Below are 22,886 nucleotides of genomic sequence, written 5' to 3' on the forward strand. Positions count from 1 at the left end.
ATGCAGTACTGGTTCATAATCAACTAACTGTATGATCTCTAGACTAGTGAACATTCCTCCATGTAAAGCAGGGGCAGGCAAACTCTTTGGCCTGAGGGCCTCATCGGGTTTCAGAAATTGTATAGAGGGCTGGTTAGGGGAGTCTGTGCCTCCCCAAACAGCCAGGCGTGGCCCGGCTCCCCCTGCTTCTCACTCCGACAGCCCCCCCCCGGGACTCCTGCCCCATCCACCCCCCTACTCTCTGTCCCCTTACCGCCCCTGGACCCCCCACCGCCCCATCCAACCACCCCTTCTCCCTGACCGCCCCCAGAACCTCTGCCCCCATTCAATCCCCTGTTCCCTGCCCTTTGACCGCCCTGACCTCTATGCACACCCCTGGCCCCTGACCACCACCCCCCAAACTCCCCTGGCCTTTATCCAACTAGGGTGACCAGATGTCCTGATTTTATAGGGACAGTCCCAATTTTTGGGTCTTTTTCTTATATAGGCTCCTATTACCCCCTAACCCCGTCCCGATTTTTCACACTTGCTGTCTGGTCACCCTATATCCAATCCTCTTCCCCTGCTCCCTGCCCTCTTACTGCGCTGTCTGGAGCACCAGTGGCTGGCAGCACAGCTACACCAAGACAGCCGTGCCACCCGGCTGGAGCCAGCCACACACCACGCAGCACAGAGCAGCGGGTCAGGCCAGGCTCTGCAGCTGTGCTGCCCCAGGAGCTCGCAGCCCTGCCGCCCAGAGCATTGTGCTGGCGGAGCAGTGAGCTGAGGCTGCGGGGGAGGGGGACAGCAGGGGAGAGGCTGGGGTGAGCATCCCCAGCCAGGAGCTCAAGGGACGGGCAGAACAGTCGGCCCGCGGGCCGTAGTTTGCCCACCTCTGATCTAAAGGAACGGCATCATGGGTATGTGCCATTAATCCGTATCACAACGTGTTCAGGTATCAGAACTTCATGACAGGTTCTATACAGCTCCTTCAAAAACAATTAAAATGATCCTCCAGGTTGGCTCTGCTCATGGATCTGGTTATGACATATGGAGCCTTTCATCTACAAGTCACCATATGAAATCTCGTCAAGTTAGGCATGACTGAAAAATCGCTCCCATCAAGAGAGGGTTGTTGGCCCGTGTGAAATGAGTTTGTAATCTCAGTCCAGGCCATACAGAGCAAATCAGCTCTCCCCAAACCACGGCCGCACCTTGCACAAATTGGAACCCTTTAATGACAGTCTTTCAGTAGCAATTAAACACTGACTGGGCTCAGAGGCTAACTCACTTTCACAGCGACTGTCCATACAGTACCACTCTTGCAGACAAGCTGAACGTAGTCTCCAGGACACTATCTTTAGCATTTTTCATGGCAAAATAAAATCTTTAAAAAGAAACATCTACAATAACCAGCCCTACACACTGACTAGGCATAGCAAATACATTAAAAAAGCATCTGCCAAAAGCCAGCTTTGCAACATGCAACCCACACATGCCATTTCAAAGGTTTGGAAATACTAGAATTTGTCAAAGACATTGCTCCAAAGATGTGCCAAAGTCCTCAGGTATGCATAAAATACATACAGTAGATTGTCTTGGGAGCAAGTGTTTTCTTAGTCTTCTGCTCTTTTCCAAAGAGCCTGTATTACTCTTGTTCTGCTTTTGAAGGCTGTTTTGGTACCAGTCCACCATTTTGTCTTCAAAGTCTGATGGCTACTTCCTGCATGTCTAACTCTTATAGCAGATACCATTATTTATCAATATAGTGATTCCCATTGGAAGCTGACTAATAACATTGGCCTTTGACGCCAGGCCCTCAACTTTCTTTTGCTAAGCACAACATTTTCCATCACTTTTAATTAGACATATTTCTTCAACTTCCCATTTGTGTTTCAACATTTTGTTTACATAAATAAAGGCCAAGTGGCAGGTCTCTAGATGGGTCTTGCTGTTCTGAGAAGATGAGGTGAATGGCAGCATTTTACACTATTACTACACATTACATTTTACACAGCTCACCAAGACAGTCACAAGACCTCTCTCGGGTAATCTGGAGCTTTTCCCTTGCAACAACTCAGCAAGTAAATATGTGCAGAGTACTAATATCATAAAGTAATTCTGCTGAGCTCAGTTTTGATTGCTCCTAACCCAAGCTTCAATTTTTGTTTTCAAAATGATAAGCAGCCATTATTAAAAGGACATTCTAGGATTTGTAGAAACAGTTACGGATGGCCAATGCCAGAATTTCTTAGTTTTTGAACGAGTATGATTTAGAAGAATTTTTCTATTACTGACATTCCAGTTATAATGTAGTGCTCATATATAGTTTCTTGACTCAAGGAACAGCTTGGACTGAAGGCTTATCCTCCTGAAAGTTTTAGCAGAAATCTCAGATTTTTGGCACTTATAAAGCAGCAGGTCTATGTTTTTCCCAACAAAATCCTCCAACACAACTACATGTACCGGAGCCAACACAATAGTAACTTCACCGCTGTTTACTGCCTGGATATTATTTAACCATAGCTCAGCTGTATTCTTAACACTTCATTTTTCTGATCATGCTGCAGTCATATTTCTTAAGATGTAAACAAGATCCATGAGGTTGAATATGGCTTTTTTGTTGTTTTTTCGTCTTTATTATTAATTCACACGGGAAGGAAAAAGTCATTTGCATTAAGTAGTCACTAGTACTGTCACAGGAGAGGTTGTACCGTCTCAGAAGAGGTCCTTCCCACTGTCCTGACTTGTTTGCTGTGGTCAATATGCAACAGTAGGCTGGTCAGCATGATGAAAGAGCAAAAAAAATGACCATATTCTAGCAAGGTCAGCATCACCTTGATCAAGAACTTAGTTTTCTTGTAGTCAAGATCTTATTCGGAAACTTTAATATCTTTTTCTTTAATGTGTTGTATTGATTTTTCAACTAGCGCCTACCACATTATTTGATAGTTTTCATTGCCATGTGATGGTTTGGGATGTGCACTGCAACTGGGGTTCTTTCCTGCATTTCCTTCTTCTTCCATATGCACTGAAGCAGTGGCAGTAATGATATAGCATTTTATACACTTCCATATTCCTTTATCCCCAGGGTTTCTAAAGCATCTACAAACACATGCACATTTTATATATAGCACAGGCATATACAAACAAGTGTATACACCAAAAGAAATGTAACTGCCATCTGTAGAATGAAATGCAGAAACAGCACACAGCAATGTAACGACAGCTTAAAGATCGGATATGAAGAACACCTTTTAAAAAAGAAGAAGGGATTTACTGCAAGTAAACAAAATTTAATAATCTATATTGTAATTTGGCTGGACAACAAGGTTAAACCTCGTTTGTGAAAAATCCAAGAGATCTTTAGAGGCTACAAGTGAGAGTGTGCACTCTTTCCATTTCGTTGGTCTCTGACAGCACAGACTTAGCATTTTCCCAAGCTACAGGTTTAATAATAATAATAATAATAAGATCCAGAGAGAAGAGTCATGTACTGAGTTGCCACTAAAATGTAGTTCAGTCATAGAATGGCAGCACCATTATGTATATGTGCCTTCACATTCGAGAGATTTCTCATTCACTCAAATATATGAGCATCTGGCCTGGTGACAGCAAGTCTGCTTTTTTGTATCACTTCATTATGCAAGTCTTCTACAGATGTGTAGAATATTTTTCTTGTATCAGTGTGTATATTTTTTATACTTATTATACAAATACTGCAGATTACAAGGGCTGAAGTGAGAGGCATGGTATTTGTGATTCAGTGGACCAAGAAAAGGATTTCACAATCTTTTCATTTTTAATTGCATAAAGGTCAGCAAAAGGTTATTTCTGTGCTGAAAGGCCCATATAACCTGGTTTATTGGGCGTCTGAGGCATAGAAATCTGTGCTCACTTTAACTTAACTTTTATTTCTGCTTTGCCATTCACCTTTAAAAAGTCTCCTAGGCTGAAATCAGTGATAATGCTACTTATACCAAGCTTCTTACATCTACCGTTTTAATAAGTATGAGCCCACTCAAGGTCAATTGATATATTAACTTAAACCTATGAATTTGATCTTACCTTAGTGTTTAACTAACATACATTTAATAACATACCATTAAAAACAGGCCATACAATTAAGCAACGTATTTCAACGTACATGTACCGCATGCCTTGCTTTCCCTGCACTCTATGGGGTATCATTAGTCAAACCTACCTGTAGCTCCAAAGCACTCGCACCTGTGACGCTCATTCCAGGCTTTGACTTTACAAGCCTTGCTGCAAGTGAAGATCTCATAACAGCGTGTGCAAAGAGTGAGTCGAATCCCTATAGCCCGCCCACACTGGTAGCAGTATTTAAAGAAGGGCTGTCTGGAACAGAAATAGCATGAGAAGGGCCATCAGGAGACTTCATGTTTATTATTTGGTTTTCAAGGCTTTGCAAACATATTTACACTTTACATAGCAAAGGAAATCAAAATGTCTCACAATACAGGGGTAAAAATCTGCTGTCATCCACCAGGGTAACCAAGAGGAGCGAGGCACTGTGGTGGATCACAGTGCTTATGTTGCTATCTGGGGAACAAATGAACACAAGCAGCAATGCAAAGTGAAGTGTCCCAAAAGGCAACAGGTCCAAAGCCTGCCCGATACTGAAGCCCCCTCATTTGCCAATTCATTGTGCACCCCAGCCAGCTCCTTGCGTTATCTCGCTCTCCAGTACTAAATGTAGGAGTGAGTGTCTATGCAAGATTAAATCTGACAGCAGATCACAAATACAAGTAGTCAGATTTGAAGAAGGTTTGTAAAAACCTTGGTAGTACTGAGGAACACAACACAGCCACTGCTGGAGCACACTGCTTGCATCACAGCAACTCTCCATCAGTTTAGGACAATAAGTGAAGAATGCTCTATCCCATTGATGCTGTAGGAGACATTTAGATAGGCAGAATGTACATACCTCAGTTGCAATGTGGCCTAGGCACTAGAAATAAATATCCCTGTACCTTTTAAAAGCATCTTGGGATCTTTAAGAACCACAAGTGGTCAGAACTTTGTTCATCTCATCCCAAAGATGCCCTCCCACTCCACACTCATCACCTAACCTCACTCCAGTATAGAGGGCCGATCACCATGCTGGATTATTGGTTCAGTATGGATCCAGACAAAAAAGCACTGCCTACTGACTCTCCACCACTAACTCTTTACAGCATAGATTTCCTTGGCAATATTTGCATGTCTGACCCTGATTAGCTTGTGAGATTTGACAAGATAATAGCTCAAGATATGGCTTACAGGCTAGCTAATGCAGGTATTCATTGTATATCGTAAAGCACCACAAGAGTTAATATAATTTTTAAGTATTTCAATGCCTCTTAGCTTTTCATTAACTGTTTCTAAAGGCAATATTGGATGCAATGGGGCTCATCCAACATCTTTGGCATCGAGGGCTTTGATTTTTATACCATTTCTGGCAGTGTATCATGGACTCTATTAGTGTCTTGCTTCAGTCTCTTCAGTGTCAGCATCATTAATCATTAATAATAATCAATACTGTTAACAAAATGGCACAGCTGGAGAAAAAAAAAGATCTAAGCAAGCCCCTGAAGTATTAATATGAATATTCCCAGTCAGCATCCATTCTGTAATCTTGGGAATCAAGGGAAACTTGGAAACATAATAAAGTAATATATTCTGGAAAAGCAAAGAATAATTTTGGCTTCCATTTTCCATCCTACCTGGGCTCCAACTAATTCTTTCCATTCTTTTCTAACAAACATAGCTCCATTTCTCATTTCCTGGGAAGTGTGCAAGTTTATCTCCATTGTTACTGTAACCCACACACCTCCTGGTTGTGGTGTTTTGACCCATCCCATCTAGTGGCACTGAGACCCAAGAGAGCGCGAGAGCGAGTGTCCACTCTATAGCCTTAACTAATAGCCATATGGCTTTTAGCTCATGAGGTAGAGGCTCATGCAATAAATTCCAGAGGTCCCAGGTTCAATCCCGCCCGCTGACGACCAGAGTGTGTCAGTGTTACATTACACCACTGGACCTAGAGCTTTTCTGCAACAGTACACCCAAAGTCAGAACTGCCAGGTAAGGGAAATGTTGAATCCTTTGTTGATCAAGGCCTGGATTATATCTCTTAATGTGTTTAATGACCCTAAAATAAAAGTATTAAAAATTGTAAATGCTGGTAGATTTACATTTATAAATTCCTAAACTATTTCTATTTCCTTCTCGTCTCCCATTAGGGACTACAATTCCTAAATAAGTATGGGTCCAATACTTATGTGTCCATATTAACTACTTAAATTATGTACCTAACTGGTTTGAAAATCTAGCCCTGTATCTTCAGTTCAGTTTGGAAGAAATATTGGGGCAGGACATCGGAGATTAGGGTTAGGACTTCAGAATTTTCTGTTTCAGAGTAGCAGCCGTGTTAGTCTGTATTCGCAAAAAGAAAAGGAGTACTTGTGGCACCTTAGAGACTAACAAACAAATTTGTTAGTCTCTAAGGTGCCACAAGTACTCCTTTAGAATTTTCTGTATTTCACTTTACCAACATGCTGGGTAAGAACATGCACAGCCAAGTAAATAACCTATACTAACACACAAACATAATGGCCACCATCAAAGAGTAATTTATTATAAAGAGATAAAAGACAGTGCTATCCAGGATAGTACAATATTTTCCTAATACCAGTGTATGGTAACTGATGGCACTGGCTTTTTTTAATTTTAACCACTGTACATAATGTTGCACATGTATTATGAAACTGAAGTAGTGACTTCCTCACTAAGGCCCTGATCCTGCAATGTGAAACTTATGGGGAAACCCCTCTAAACATGAAGTCCTCAGTGAGGCTCTGAGTGAGCATGAGGATGTGCCCATGCAGATCAGATTGCATGGCTGGACAGGGGTCTACATTCGTAAGAGTTTTGACTCAACTCTAGACTTTGTAAAAAAAAAATCTCTGCAGATGGCTGCATCATATGCTTTGTGCTGGGCCACAGGAGAATTTGTCTGGGAAGCCTGAGGTTAGACTGGCTTCTTTTGAATTATTAGGCTCTGAATATAAATGACCAATTTGTCAACAACCAGAAAATTGTAACATCTTTGTCCATTCACAGCAGCCACTTTGGCTAACTTCAGAGCAGGAGGGGAAGATAATTTTACCTGCTGAAAAGTGGATAGATTGAAGAAGTGAGGGGAAAGTCAGAGAGGCCAAAGAAGGGGTGCTGGTGACAGTGGTCCAGGTGAGGCAGAGCCATGAAGTGATATATTTAGCTAAAAATTATAAGTGTTTGTGTTCAGCATCTTTAGCATACCTCACTTCCTTCTGTGATAGCATTATTGCAGCACGCTTGTCCACACGTTTTCTTCTAGATGAGAGAACACGAGGACTTGCCTCTACTGTACCAACATGTAAAAGAGAAAATTAGACCTCACAGTTAGAGTCTGTGAATAAGCATGCTGGTCACCAGGGCCACTTCCATTAAAACTGCATTCTGCCCTGTGGTGTGGTTATGCCACAAATGTACTCATTGGTCAACATTTGACACTCTGGCCCATATTACAGAGGCGAGGACAGTTTCTTCTTGAAATGGAAGTTACAGAAAACACTGTATCATACAAGTAATGTTCAGCATCCTACTCCATATTTTGGATATCCCTCATTGGGAGACCATAAAACATCTTAAAGACTAAGGTCACCAGTTGGGACCAAATGGAATGAGAACTATGTGACACCCACAGACAAATATATCATGGATTTTCACTGCTCCCTAAGAACAAGAGCGGGGCTTGTCTCAGATTTTTAAATTAAAATGTTTTAAGATAAGAACTTCAGAGGTTGGCAATATATCCCCAGTCTATATATGGGGAAACTGAGGTACACAGAGGTTAACAGATTTTTAAGGCCAGAAAGGACCATTTTGATTATTATGACCTCCTACATAACACAAGCCATAGAATTTCAGGCTATGTGAACTGCAGAAGGTAACAATCCCACATTTCACTTATCAAATTTTAGGTAATCTCTAGAGGCAGTATTATCTTGTGCTTGAAACACAGATATCAGGGAGAGACGCAAGTTCTATGCTTGGCAGTGCCATAGATTTGAGCAACACCTTGAGCAAATCACTTAACCCCAGTGTACTTAGATGTGTCCCTAGCTATAAAAGGAGAATGGCACCCACTTACTCTAGAAGGGCAGTGGGATTCTGTAAAGCACCAGGATCCCTGAATGAAAAGCATTATAGAATAACAAATTAATCATTGGGGCTATAGTTTAATCCAACAGCATAGGAACCCACAAGTGTAAATCCCCATACAGCGATATACAACATTTACATGGACTGCAGGCTTAGCTTGAACTCACATTTCCTGGATTTCTGAAGTTCTTCTCTATCCCATTCTCTCTCTTTCAAGACAACACGCTCGCGAAGCCGGTCACTAATGTACTCTAGCAGCTCCCTGCGCGCATTGAAAATTTCCCGTTCCGGTGGCAATAATGCGTGGTATGGAGTATGTGCTATCTTCTTATCCTGCAACACACAATTCACACACAATAAGACATAGGGAATAGACATTTAACATGGCAAATGTGGTTCCATATTATTCTTAGCAGGAAGTAAACTTGACTGGATGAAGGGATGCCCAACACAGACGTAATCATGTAAAGTACTGTATCAACCCTGCTAAATACTAACTAGCAGTTTCAACCTATGCCAAGGCACAGGATCCCTTGTCCTCTCCAAATACCTGCCATTTTTACACAACACAGTGGAGCAAGCTGGAACATAACAATCACATTTAATATTTTGACCCATTTTTTTAGCTGCTACTCTTTTGATTGGGCAGGAGGAGAGGAGAAGCAGCAGAACAGTGCTCTGAGGTGGTACAGAGACTCCTCTGCCTTAGGTGCCTGACTGCTGTATCTTGCTCACCAGATCTGAAGTCAGGAAGCAATTTTCCCCTAGGTTTTTTTGGTTTTGGTTTTTTTTGCCTTTCTCTGCAGCATGGGGTACGGTCTGTGTACTAGGATCCTGCAGAAATGTTTCACCACCACAATTCCCTGCCACTGCAGGGGCCCTTTGGTGGCACCTTAATCTGTCCTGATGACTAAAAAGGTTTAGTTTAACTAAAGTCATCAAGCTCAACATAGGTGAAATTTAATGCCCTGTGATACAGGAGGCCAGGCTAGATGATCTAATAGTCCCTTCCGGTCTTAAGCACTATAAAACTATGATGACCCAAGCCAGCAATGTTTCTAAACAGAAATTATCTCAAAGATTTCCAGGAAGCATTAGCAACTCTTTAAAGCAAAGTCGTCCAGAGAAAGCAGAATTTCTGAATCTGGCAAATAATTAATTACACTTTATGTTAAGGTTGCTTTCACAAAGGGTTAATAAATTTTAATATATTTTTAACAGTTAATCCATTGTGCTAGATCAGAGATGGGCAAACTACAACCCGCGGGACTGTCCTGCCCGGGCCTTGAGCTCCCAGCCCCTCCCCCGCTGGCCTCCCTCCCCCGCAGTCTCAGCTTGCCACGCCAGCAGCACTCTGGTGGCGTGGCTGTCTCCTGCTGGGCAGTGTGGCTGCTAGTCCTGCCGCTCTGACCGGCATGGTAAGGGGGCAGGGAGGGTTTGGATAAGGGGCAGGGATTCCAGGGGGCAGGGGGCGTTTGGATGGGTAAGAGGGAGGTCAGGGACTGGGGGAGGGGTTGGATAGGTGTGGAGTCCCGGGGGGCCTGTCAGGGGGCAGGAGTGTGGATGGGGTCAGGGCAGTCTGGGGACAAGGACCAGGGCGGGTTGGATGGGTTGGTTTTCTGAGGGGGGCAGTCAGGGGGCGGGAAGGGGAGGGGTGGATAGTGGGAGGGGGGCAGGCTGTTTCGGGAGGCACAGCCCTACCTGGGCCTCCATACAGTTTCGCAACCCTGATGTGGCTCTCGGGCCAAAAAGTTTGCCCACCCCTGTGCTAGATTCTTCTAAAGTTCAACCAGTCAATAAGTTGCCTCCAGTAATAATTTATAACCATCTATAACACCTTTTACTGATGTGCTTCTCTCAATAATATATACTAATCATGTCTGTAAAATGCTTATAACATCTATAAATCATTCATTAACTCTTTATAAACCACCTAAAAATGGAATCTTAATATAAAGTTTGACCAAATCATTTCTCTCCCACGGCAGAACTACCAGAGCTTTTTAGACCTCTGTCATCCTTATAGGGATAAAAGTTTAGTGGTGAATGGAATGAGTCTCAAGACAACTGGACAAAAGAGAGTCTGCTCGTGTTTTTAGCATCTATCCCTGACAAAGTGACAGGTGCAGAACTAGAAAATCTGATTGTCTCTATTTATGGATCTGAAGAACATGATTAATATTAACATTAATTTTAAATTTTAGTGGCCAAAGAGATACCTGAAAGTATTTATAGTATGCATAGTCTACTACAGTTCCCACTGCAGTTCTCCTCCCTTGGTTAAGAGTAATTGGCATCAACATATCTGCACCAGCCTCAATTAGTTTATCAATCTGGAGAAAGAAAAACAAAATGCAAAACAACAAAATTGAAAAACATTAGAAAAGACAGGACTTTCAACCAAACTATTATAATTAAATTTGTTATAATTAAACAAAGGACTGATCACCAGACCCTGGTCTCTACTTGTGCAAATGCAACTCTGTAAGAACACAACTGAGTGCATGTTTTATTCACATAAACCTCTGGGTGTGCAGGTGAAAGATTCTAATGATGAGTTTTCACATGTCCAGAAGGGTTTTGCATGTGAAAGTTCCAACGTTCATGCAGGCAGTCATGGCCCTGATTTTCAGGGATATCAATCTCACTCAATCCCCACTTCTGTTCAGGTATCTATGGAAACACTTTTTCATTCTCATTGTTTATCTGTAATCCTAAAAGTTACAATATATTATATCAGGCAGAACCCACAGTAAAATATATACATTTCCAGACATGCTGATCTGGGCTATACCAAGAATATGGTTTGCACTAGTCTCGTATGAAATGCAAGGGATTCAGAGGAGCCCACAATTCATCTGTACCTGCATTTTTATTGCCCACCCCATATCCTGCTTGTGATATGACAACTGGATGCTGTAAAAATGATTATGGTGTCAAACAATTATGATTGCAAGAGAGGCAGACATCAGAAAGGTGGAATTCCTGCTAGAGAACAAAGGATAAGAAATACAGTGAATGGCACACAGAATTCTGCTTATGAAGTTGCAGATTTGTGTTGAGTTTCAGTAGTGTCAGCGAGGATGAGTCACTTCCCAAATTCTTGTTTTATTTCGTTAGTTTCCCCTTGTTTTCCCCCTCCACCTTAGAAAGCACAAAAAGCAATCATCAAAGGACAAAACTAACCTCCTTCCCTAAGGCTTTGTCTACATCGGGAATTTGCTCCAAGCAGTGATTTGCACCACTTGATTTTACCTCTGCTTGAAATTGGCGTAAGCTCAACTGGTGCAGACTGTGGCTGCCTTCCCATAACTGGGTTTGCACTGGCTATGCTGTTGGCTAGAACTGGGGAAAATCCCCGAGGTAGATAAGGCCTAACACTTTCCTGGGCCTTGTCCACACTGGGAAAATGCATCCAGTCAACTAATGTGATTTTAGTGAGTGCTCAAGTGTTCAATTTTCCACCTTAAAGTGACAAGGATAGCTGCATTTAAAAATATAATAGTTGCTTGCAGTGAACCCTGGATGTTGGAGGGGACCTAAGGTTAACCACAATCACCTACCATAATTCAAACATGACTTGCCCTTCTGTACAGAAGGCAAGTAACTCCCTGCTAGTTAAAACATGTTAACATGTTTCACAACACAGTTCATTTTCCCAGCACAGACTCAGATTCAGAAACAAAAGGAATTGGCAGTTGAATCACTGAGTTACTAAGAAAAAAACCTGCATCACTGAAGGTTACTAGGCGAGACAAATGAATCACAAAGAAGAACCAGCATTCAAAACACCTGCTCAAAAAGTTAATTGGAAAACTGAAGTCAAAAACAACATATGTTTTCTTACCAATAAAATCCTGTTTGCTATGGTCCTCTTCTGTTCATATGTAGTGTTGACAGCAGCACAAAGGGCACTACCTATACCGTTGCTTAATGGAAGATTGGGGTCAGCTCCGTACGCTAAGAGTTCCGTCACTGCCTGCAAACAGGCATAGTTAAATATGAGAAATCAATGAATGATGACGTCGTCTTAGACAGTTTTACAGCAACATTGTGAGATCCAAAATGTACAATGATATCTGTGTCGATTCTTTACAGTGTTTAAAATAATATACCGGGAATGCATACTAGTATTTTTCAGTAACTTAAAGGCATAAAGTAATAACAGCTAAATATTGGTCTATGAGAATAATATTTCAACTTGCTTTGTATTGCATTTTTAGCACAATAAAAAATCATAGATCCATACTGAACAGCCATGTGTCAACTGCTTCATAGTGTAGTGTTAAAAAAGTCATCTTCTGTTATGCTTTTCTAAACTACAAAGCCTGTGCACTACCAGAAAAACAGAATGGCACAGGCTGTACATTTGTGGCCTATTGGGCCATTACTGCACCAGACCGATTCATAAACTCCATGACTTAGATTTCAGATGTTTCAAACATGAAACTGAATTCTGTTATTTTAACCCAAACAGCAGCCATTATTAGCCCAGAACAGAAGCTCTTTCTAAGCCAAAGGAGTCTAACAGGCCCCTTCTATTTAACTATTTTCTCTTTAGTGAGCAGTGCAAGACTCCCACAAACCCATTCTCTGACAATCAAAGGTGTCTTGAGAAAAGCCTGGGTCAGACTCTCTATCTATGGGCTTTGGTACACTGCATGGACTGGGAGACTAGGGATACTATATCTTGAGCTGAATGAGGCCAGTTAATCAGGCATGATTTTTGCTGAGTTCATGTTATCTATTGCTTAGCACCTCCCTCTCTGTCTTCTAAGTGGTTATAAATGCTGCTTTATCAATTGGCCTAGCAGTGTATTGTAATTAAACTTGTTGCTCCATAATTCCCTGGATCACCTAATTTCCTTTTATTTAAAGAGGGGAATTATGATAGATAAAATAAAAAAATAAAATAAATGATCCCTTGTGTCCACAAGGAGCTTCACCAATGTCAATGGGGGTCCATGCAAGCACAGGAATCTGTTCACCCAAAGCCAACTGCAGGACTGAGGCCTAGGTTAGTTCTTTTCTAATCTTCTGGGATTTCAGCTGTTCTCCTTGGATTCTCAAACAAACACACAGCCCCCTCAAAAGTCAGTGTCCCCAATACTACTTTCCCTCTCTGACAACTCAACTACATTGTACAAAGTAGTACTGCATTTGGATTTACATTTATTGGGCTAACAAGTAATGAAGAATACTGCCCACATGCAACGTGGGTGAGTTAATAGTGCTATTATTAATGTATTTAGCACTGTACATTAACCAGTTGTAAAGCACTGTGCACGATGTGCTAAAGAATGGGAGTCCAGATCCAAGAGCTACTTAGGTCATTACATTATCCTTAGCATCCCAGCTAACAAGCTAGCACCAAGTGGACTCAGTACAATATTAGCCAAGACTGTAATTACAGTATAAACAAGTGCTTATATAGACAATCAATATGTGGCCATTCTACTTGGAAATAGCTAAAGGATGCTAACAAAGTCAAATACTTTTCAGTAGTTTCCTTTGCATTTCTTTGTGCATTTAATTTAAAAAAAAATTCAAGTCAGGCGAAGCAATCTTCAGATGAGAATTTCCTACATTGTGCTTCAGAACTAACTTTAGCCCTTTTTATATTAAGAAAATCAAGAGATCTCTATAATACAGTAGAGCCCAACCCTTTTGTGGAGTTATTCAAAACTTTATATTAAAATCTAAAAACCTTCCCTTTTCATTTTATTGCAACTAACAGTTTCTTTTATTGAGAGAGAAAATAAAGAGAAATTACCCCAACAGTGTACACCTCCTGGAGCAACTGTGGGATTTTTTAAGTATTGCCCTATTGTCTTTATTAAATGCAAAAATTAATACATGTACACTTTAAGGAGAGCAGATTTCAGTAGTACTAGTGCGATACTTACAAAAAAATCACATTCAGACCTCCAGTGAATCTGCTAGACTGGATTCTGGAGGCACAAAAGTCCTGCAGCATGGGCAATTAAAACTGAATGTGTATTCTAATGATCCCAGGTTCAAACACACACTAACAGGAGCAGATGAGGAGGATCCAGATCAAGAGGAATCATCTATACAGTGGCTGAAATGTTCTCTCTTAAGCAGTTCTTAAAAAGTGCTTTTTCCAAAGCAATTAATGCCTGGATAGTGCATCTATATGGAAATTTTATAAAGGGCATGCTCAGTACAGCATTTTCAGATGTTAGTAGTTTTGATCATTTCAAACCAAACTGTTTTAAATAGGAACTACATTATTGAATCATACCAGTGAGCCATCTATTCCAATGTCAAGTCTCTGATAGTAGCCAGCATTAGATGCGTCAGAGAGTACAAGTAGTAACTTGGTGGACAGTTACAGAATGTTTGTAGAGGAAGATTCTTCCTAATCCCATCAGTTAGTGTTTGACTTAAACCCAAAAGTATGACGGTTTATGTTCTTTGTAATATTTTCAGGGTATCCTACAGTGTAACTGGATGTTCTCATGATCCATATAGATGGATATTCCTTTCTGAATCCTGCTAAGCTCTTAGCCACCAATCCATTAAGAGAAATCCCCATTTAATACAGTGGAAAACTCAGGTTATGTCCATAGCTTTGAAAGAAAAGTAAATTTAGATACTTTCATTGGAAATAAACATGGGTCACTCCAACACACAAGCCATCTTGGCTCCTATCGGGGAAGGAACCAAAGCAAAAATTAACCAAGTAAATAAAGAAAGAAGGAATTAGATGATGCTCACCAAGTCATTCCCACTTGCAATTGCCAGGGAAAGTGGTGAATGGCCACTCCACAAGATGTTAGGATTTGCCTTATGAGTTAAGAGGAGGTGGACAACATCTCTGACATGCTGGGGGGGGAGGTAGAATTAGATCATAAAAAAGAAAAACAAGACATTAAGCTTATGAAAAACAACAGCATTAAACACTTGCTATAAACACATACACGTATTACATAGAAAAAAACCATTTAAAAGAGAACATTATTAAGGCTGCTTCTTTAACCCTCAAAAGTTGGGAATTGCCAAAATTAAGGTTGTGTGTGCAACCTTAACTGGGCCCCCTTGTGCATACACATTAAAATTGAGTCTTTATTTACATGATGATCACATACTATTTTTATCATTGCATAATGACAGGTTTCAGAGTAGCAGCCATGTTAATCTGTATCCGCAAAAAGAACTGAAGTACTTGTGGCATACTGTATTTTCCACTGCATGCATCTGATGAAGTGGGTTTTTGCCCACGAAAGCTTATGCTCAAATAAATTTGTTAGTCTCTAACGTGCCAAAAGTACTCCTATTTTTATCATAGGACCCCCACCCTCATTCAGTGCACATGATGGACACATGGTAGAGATGAATTAGGGTTATGTAGTGAAGGAGACTGTTGTCTGGAAGACCCCTGCCTCTTTTGATGCAGAAATTGGAAGGTGTGTAGTGAAGGAGGCAGAGGATTGGAAGAAGAGAGAGGAGGATCTCAAGATTAAGGCAGCTGAATGCTGCCCTGGAGAACTGAATTCTACCCCTGTCTCTGCACAAGGTTCCTATGTGATGCTGGGCAAGTAACACAAGCCAAACTTTTCAGAGGTGGTCACTAAGTGAGCATTCTTCATTTTCCGGGTGCCTGACTTGAGAGCGTGGGGTCTATTTGCAGAAGTGCTGAGCATTCAAAGCTGCAACTGAAGCCAACAGGACTTGCGCTTTCCATATATGGAGTGCTGTATAAACTTAAGTGCTCTGAGAAATCAGGTCCTAGTCATGTCAAATTGGACACCCAAAATTAATGGATACTTTTGACTTTAATCTCTCTGTGCCTCAGTTCCCCATCTCTATAATGGGGATAATATACCTCATTTCACAGTGGTGTTGTGAAACTAACTTAATTAATGTTTGTGAAGCACTCAAATATTATAATGATAAGCGCCACAGAAAATCCCATGAGGAAATTAATACTTCAGTCATCACAGCAGGATTTGAAGACTGTGTACTAAGTAAGGCCTGGGGCCATAGATCGAATTAGGAGAAAAAGTACGGAATAGCAACTCGCTAAGTAAATATTGTCCATTCTGTACACTTAATGAAGCAGGGGTCCTGTGGAAAAAATAGAATGTGATCATATAATTAAAGATTGAGTGCACAGGCAACCTTAATTCTGGAATTTCCTAACTTTTGAGTGCTTGAGAATGCAACATTAATAATGGCCTTTTAATCTTCTGTGTGTGTAATTCCCTAGCTTTTTAATAAAGCACAATGAAAACAGAAATTCGTCCTGTGGCTGCACAGGGACCACCACATGCATCATCAGCAGAGTTTTGACCGTTAGCTCCACCGCACAGACCACTGCCAATTGAGCTAACGGAATAATAACTGATAGCAGCAGGAGATTGTAATCCTCTATGTGGACCAGCACTACATGAGTATGGGACACTTTGCAAGTGGGTTTCCTAAATATTTGGTGAGGTTCAGGGATCTTGGTTCCATCCCAGGCTCCAGAGGGGAGTGTGCTCTCTAGTGGGCACAGACCCTTCTGCCCATTCCCACCAAGCATGACCCTTTCTGCCCCATCCCCTCCAACCTGTCCCATCTCTTTGCCCCAATATTCTCATTCCAGTCCCAGACTCCTTCCCCAGCAAGTCTTAGTCTCACCATTCTGATCTCCCTGACCCAGTGTTCCCTTCATTCCTTGCACAGCATTCCCAGTTCTCCCCTCAATCCCCAGGCGCCTCATTTCACCTCTCCCTCCCCTCTTCCCCGGTCTCTAGGCACTCCCAGTCAAATTTCTAAGCATCGGATTGCTAGAGCTTTTCAAAGAAAAACCACCAGAATTTTTTTTAACATGGGCAAAACCCACTTATTTTTCCCTAGCCTCATTCTCAGAAAAAACATTTTGGCTGAAATAGTCCACAAAAAAGGCAGACACTTGGCATGGAAAATTTCAGCATAAATAGTGAAAGTATGGCAAAGTTATGAGCATCTTAAGACGGTCTTATGATGGGAAATGTTGGGCAACCTTAGTAAAAGACAGTGCTACCAGTCCCACTTGCAAAATAGATACACACACAAGCACACACATATACATGAAAAAACCTAACAGCCCCCAATTTTAATCACATTTTCCACAATAGTTCCCATAAGCAAAGAATTTATAACATATACCAAGGAATCTTACGCTATGATATAAATCCTTGAATGCAGGAGTTGACAGCGTAAATGCAAAAGGGAGCTCTACAATAGAGGTTAGTTATACAAGAATGGTAATCTTTAAATACTCAATAGCTTCAAAACAACTTTAGGATAAAAACAAATTGAAATTCCTGGAAACTAAGATCTACAGTAATTAAAATGCTTAATTATGTATGATTTTGAGAGAGGATTGGGAGGTAAGGTTAGCTTATTGACTTTTTATTTGTATGTAAAAGCAACCATAAAAAACCTGCCTGGTAAGAAATGCATGTCAGCAAAGCAATCAACTCCTGAAAGGACACAATGTATTGTTGCTAAATTTCATAGGGCCAGTCATCAAATGTAATTAAGAAGAAGATAATAGAAACCTTTATACCGTTTCTATTTAGAGTCCGCTTTAAGGCAAGGCATTAAAAAAAGGTCAAAAGTCAAAGAATGAAGCTATGTGAAAGAATCCTAATTTGTAGAACCGCAAGATCAAAGCAGCAGGATAGACTATCAGAGGAAGAAAACGGGATATATTAAGTGACAACGTGTAATGGAAATCAATTAGTTATGGCTTGATTTTTGGGGACGGCAGGGTTGAGGGGGGCTTCTAATTAAAAACTTGTTTACTGTATTGGAGCTCTGATAATTTTTGTGCTAGACAGACCAAAAAAATAAACCAAGCAGAGTTCAAAAAACCCTCAATCAATCTACCAAGCTAAACACTGCCTTTGATTCAGGTCATGCCTACAAGCACCTCATGCAAAACAAGTATTAAAATAATGTTCCTGCCTCAAAGTGTTCACAATGCGGAATTTGGCCATGACAGGAGAAAAAAAGAAACAAACAAAAAGGGGCTGGGTCAGGAAGGGCAGTTCTATAAACCACATGGTACAATTGTTCAGTTAGAGCATGCACGCATCATAAGAGGGTTTTTGACGTATTCGTTTAGTTCTTTTTTTGTTGGGCCACCAGACCAGTTACACTGATGGCTGGCCACCCATAGCTAAAATCCCCAGAGCAGCCAAGATATCACATACTAAAGGATCAGACCCTTCCCATAAAAGAGATGAGAGTTTTATTTCTTACACAGAAGTTACATGAAATCAGATCCTACGGAAGATTCCCCAGTAGGGTAAGGTATGTCATTTGAGGATTGGGAATTGTGTGTATTCTACAGGAGCAAAACCTCAGCCTAAAGGAGGGACATTTCTACAGTTCCATTGTGCTCCTACCTTGGGGTTATCCTCTCTCTCACAGGCAATATGCAAAGGAGTCCTCCCACCTTCCTCTGGGACAAGACTAGAAGATGAGTAGTATTCACTAGGAGGTCCAGTTTCATTATTAAGTTTCATGGCAATAATAACTGGTGATTCGGCAGGCTCATTCTGAATGTAAAGAAGTCAGAAGAAACAGATACGCACACTTTCAGTATTGCTTAGAGATAAGCTAATAAAAAATACATCGGTCCAGGAATCCACTGGTCCGGATATAAACCACTAGTCTGGATTTGCTCATTACAACACAGTAGACACAGCATAAGCAACCTCCACCCTTCCCATTTCCTTCTTTAGATTCAGGCTCCATTTGCTGGACTGCTGCAGCACTGCATCCTGAAAAACATAAAACCCACTGTAGGCCAGTGGCATTAAGATACCTTTCATTCTAACATCTACAAACACTGATACACACAGAAGGGCTTCCTACCCCAATGAATGTATTCCATTTTGAGAAATAAAAGTTATGACAGGAGACTAATTTTCTTTCTCGTAAACATGGGGCATGCATTGGTCTGCATGTTACTAGCAAATAAGTAACAAAGGAATCAAATACAAGAGCCACATAAAGCTCTCTAGGAGAAATGAAAGTTTACCTTATTGATTTTTTATTTTATTTTATTGCATAATTTTAAATCAAAGGGAGCTGAAAGGACCAAATGCTGCATCAGTTGAGGAGAGAAAATGAGTCTTATGAGTGCTTCATAGAATTGCTTCTCAAGTGACTTCATTGAAAAGCTCTGTGATTTTCACCCACAGGCCCTTGCAGAATGTACTTTGACACCTCCAGGAGGGGTCTTATTTGGATGCTTTCCATGCTTAATAAGTGTTTGATTAGACCCATTAAGAGGCAGAGTAGCACTGCAGGCCTTCAGACATTTTTAAGATGCCAGTGAATTAGGTTCTTCTCCATACTTCGGTCCATTTCACATCCAGATTACGAGGCTGTTTTTTTAATATTTGATTTAATATTTAGAGGGAAAATAAAGGGAGATAAATTGTTTGGTTTAGGTGGAGCTCGGCGGTTTGTTTTGCTTTTGTTCAGTTTTAGTTTTGTTTTCGTGGCTTTGTACAAAGTCAAGACCGAGCTTAAGAACCATCTTTTTAAAGGAAGAATTAAAGATAAGATTCTTTAAACTGATACAGCTCCCAGTTCACTCGCCAAACTAATGCAATTGCTATAACAGAAGAAGACAAACAAATATGGCCAGGCCTTCTCTAGAGGATCAAAAAGTAGACTCTCAGAGCCTGCAGTGCCAAGGTTCAAGTGCCCCAGTTCCACTGCAAGTCTCTGTAGTGCAACAGCTCTGAAGAAACAGGAGATGTGAGGAGAAAATGGACACAAGAAATCTCATATTACTAACCCTGAGAGTAGAGAATTGAACCTTTAGATAACTCAGGCTTAATCCTTTATGAAGGCCACCAATGAGAAATCAGTGGTATCTGGCAGACATTTGGAGCAGAGCTAAACTGAGATCTACGTCTGAAGTGAATAAATTCTCCCAGTGCTTTTGTAAACACTGCTTATGGAAGCTTAAGATTTTAATAGAAGGTTAACTGGCTCCTGACAGTATCCATGTTGCTGGAGGCTATAAAACTAGTGTGTGAAGTTCAGGATGACTGAAGGAGTCCAGCTGCAGCAGAGTGCTGGAAAAACTAGATGCTTCCAAGGTTTGTAGACTATCATCATCATGAGCCAAGGGAACTGCAGTCTGAGGCCAAGGAAACTGCAGTCTGGTTAGAATTACAAATGCTCTGTCTAGTCCTATTTCCCTCAAATCATTTTGGCAATTAGAGAAGATGGGGAAGCTTTACATGAGTACATCTGCCCACAGATAGAGGTATTTTCTGTGCTTATGGATTCCATTGACAAGAATGAAATAAAGGTACCTTCCTGCTTTCAAATCCCCCCCTAAAAAATCTAGATATGTGTCAACCAAGCCACACAACCGTGCCCTAGGCATACATTGTTCTAGTAGACAGGCCCCACTTCCACAGGAGTGAAGAGATTCTTGTGGTCTTATGGTTTAGACCTATGCCCTATGCTCCTACTTGCCGGTGTGCATATGTCACCACTGCCCATTTGACCTCTCCAAGTGGAATATGAAGATGCTGCTGGGAAATGTTTGAAGAAGCACTTCAGTGACAATGCCACCAGCTTTGGAGTCACTGTCAGTCCTCAGTTTTTGTCCTCTATTCAGGAAGAAGAATGGATGGATTTAGGGGTGCTGCATTGCACTGGGTTTGTATGTGCTCAATGATGCTATGAGTAAATACTGCAGACATTTGAAGGCAAGCAGCTGAGCAGAAGGATTAAATCTGTAATTTTAGAAGTGAGAATAATGGGAGTTTCAGAGTAGCAGCCGTGTTAGTCTGTATTCGCAAAAAGAAAAGGAGTACTGGTGGCACCTTAGAGACTAACAAATTTATTAGAGCATAAGCTTTCGTGAGCTACAGCTCACTTCACGAAAGCTTATGCTCTAATAAATTTGTTAGTCTCTAAAGTGCCACCAGTACTCCTTTTCTTTTTGCGAATAATGGGAGTGTTACCAGTTGAGGTATCTTAAAAAATCATATCAAAGATGAATAAATGCAGAGATGATACAAGGTGTTTTTTGTATTTTTGGTTAATTAGGAATCAGGTTAGCAAAGGTTACTGGACTATGTAGAAAGGAGTTTCCTTTAAGTAAGTTTTCAGCAGCAAGTCATCCAGGTAACACTGGTATGAATAGGAGTACTTGTGGCACCTTAGAGACTAACAAATTTATTAGAGCATAAGCTTTCGTGAGCTACAGCTCACTTCATCAGATGCATTTGGTGGAAAAAACCAAAAACCAGGTTTTTTCCACCAAATGCATCCGATGAAGTGAGCTGTAGCTCACGAAAGCTTACGCTCTAATAAATTTGTTAGTCTCTAAGGTGCCACAAGTACTCCTTTTCTTTTTGTGAATACAGACTAACACGGCTGCTACTCTGAAACTGGTATGAATGTACTCTTTCTTCATCTGGCCTATCAAGATCATATCAGCTTGGAGAACATTATAGGATGATATTCCAAATCACATAGACATGAATGGACAACTGCTTCCTCTTAACTGGACAGGAAAATGGTGACAACCACATCTCATGGGGAAGGATAAGATTCCTGAGATCTACTAAGAACAATGTGGAATATTTTCTCTTTCAAATCTCCAGTCCGTTACAGATATAGACTGAACAAGGATAGAATCTGCCCATATTCTACAGACTGCCAGCAACCCAAGAAGACATGTAGATCAGGTTCCAGAGATGGCACCGGGATTATGGCTCCTGTGATTCAAGAAATTTATTTCTTTGTTTTTACTATAACTTCAACAGCCAAGAGGCCAGAAGAAAAAGAAGCAAATTCTCTAAGGTGCTCCTTTTTGTCTTATAGTTAGAATGCTCCTGTCTAGATGGATTTCCCAGAGAAGAAAGGGAAATGTTCAGGTTTCGGATTTCTAAACCAACAAAAATACACGGTGTTGACCTCTGTTCTGCAGAGTAGAAAGAATAGTTCCCAACTCCAAAAAGAACAAAATGGCCAGATTGACTAACAGCCCTGGCAAGCTGGTGGTATTAACTCACAGGCCAGTATCTGCTATATTGTTCCGTGGAGAGCTACCGGTAGGCCCATTAAGGTAGCAGGGGAAATCTGGTCACTGCAAAGCACACAAAGAGGAACCAGAGAGGGGAGAATTTAGGCTTGCTTTGCCTGCAGCTCCCAGCTATTGGCTGGTCTGTTGGCACACAAAGGATGGCAGTAGATGATAGGCCAGTGGTTCTCAGCTGGGGTACATACACCCCTGGGGGTACACAGAGGTCATCTAAGGGCTATATTAACTCATCTAGACATTTGCCTACTTTTACAACAGACTACATAAAAAGCACAGGCAAAGTCAATACAAACTAAAATTTCATTCAGACAATGACTTGTTTATACTACTTTGTATACTGAATTGTAAGTACGTTTATATTCTAATTGATTTATAATTATATTGTAAAAATGGGAAAGTCAGCAATTTTTCAGTAATGGTGTGGCTGAGATGCTTTGTATTTTTGTGTTCAACTTTGTAAGCAAGTAGTTTTTAAGTGAGGTGAAACTTGAAAGTGTGCAAGACAAATCAGACTCCTGAAAGGGGTACAGTAGTCTGGAAAGGTTAAGAGCCACTGGGATGGGCCACTCTTCTGCATTGCTGAGAGAAGCCAGTAGAAGATGTGCTGAAATAATGGTCT

General features: G+C 41.0%; 1 protein-coding gene across 5 annotated transcripts in view; it reads right to left on the reverse strand.

Annotated features, from left to right (window-relative positions):
- Positions 1–22,886, reverse strand: part of ANKMY1 (ankyrin repeat and MYND domain containing 1) — a 50,834-nt gene that overhangs the window by 3,821 nt on the left and 24,127 nt on the right. For 2 of the 5 annotated variants that reach the window (XM_038416632.2, XM_043491980.1), the window contains exons 10-16: positions 18,591–18,743; positions 14,929–15,036; positions 12,035–12,166; positions 10,407–10,520; positions 8,355–8,520; positions 7,303–7,387; positions 4,184–4,338 (exon numbers count right to left, since the gene is read on the reverse strand). In XM_038416632.2, the coding sequence (XP_038272560.1) occupies positions 4,184–4,338; positions 7,303–7,387; positions 8,355–8,520; positions 10,407–10,520; positions 12,035–12,166; positions 14,929–15,036; positions 18,591–18,743 (913 nt within the window). Of the gene's footprint in view, positions 1–779; positions 3,234–4,183; positions 4,339–7,302; positions 7,388–8,354; positions 8,521–10,406; positions 10,521–12,034; positions 12,167–14,928; positions 15,037–18,590; positions 18,744–22,886 lie in introns of those variants that run through there. The other 3 variants (XM_043491983.1, XM_043491982.1, XM_043491981.1) reach the window with 2 other exon arrangements.

This window comes from Dermochelys coriacea, chromosome 9 (genome assembly GCF_009764565.3).
Source record: "Dermochelys coriacea isolate rDerCor1 chromosome 9, rDerCor1.pri.v4, whole genome shotgun sequence".
Classification (NCBI taxonomy): domain Eukaryota; kingdom Metazoa; phylum Chordata; order Testudines; family Dermochelyidae; genus Dermochelys; species Dermochelys coriacea.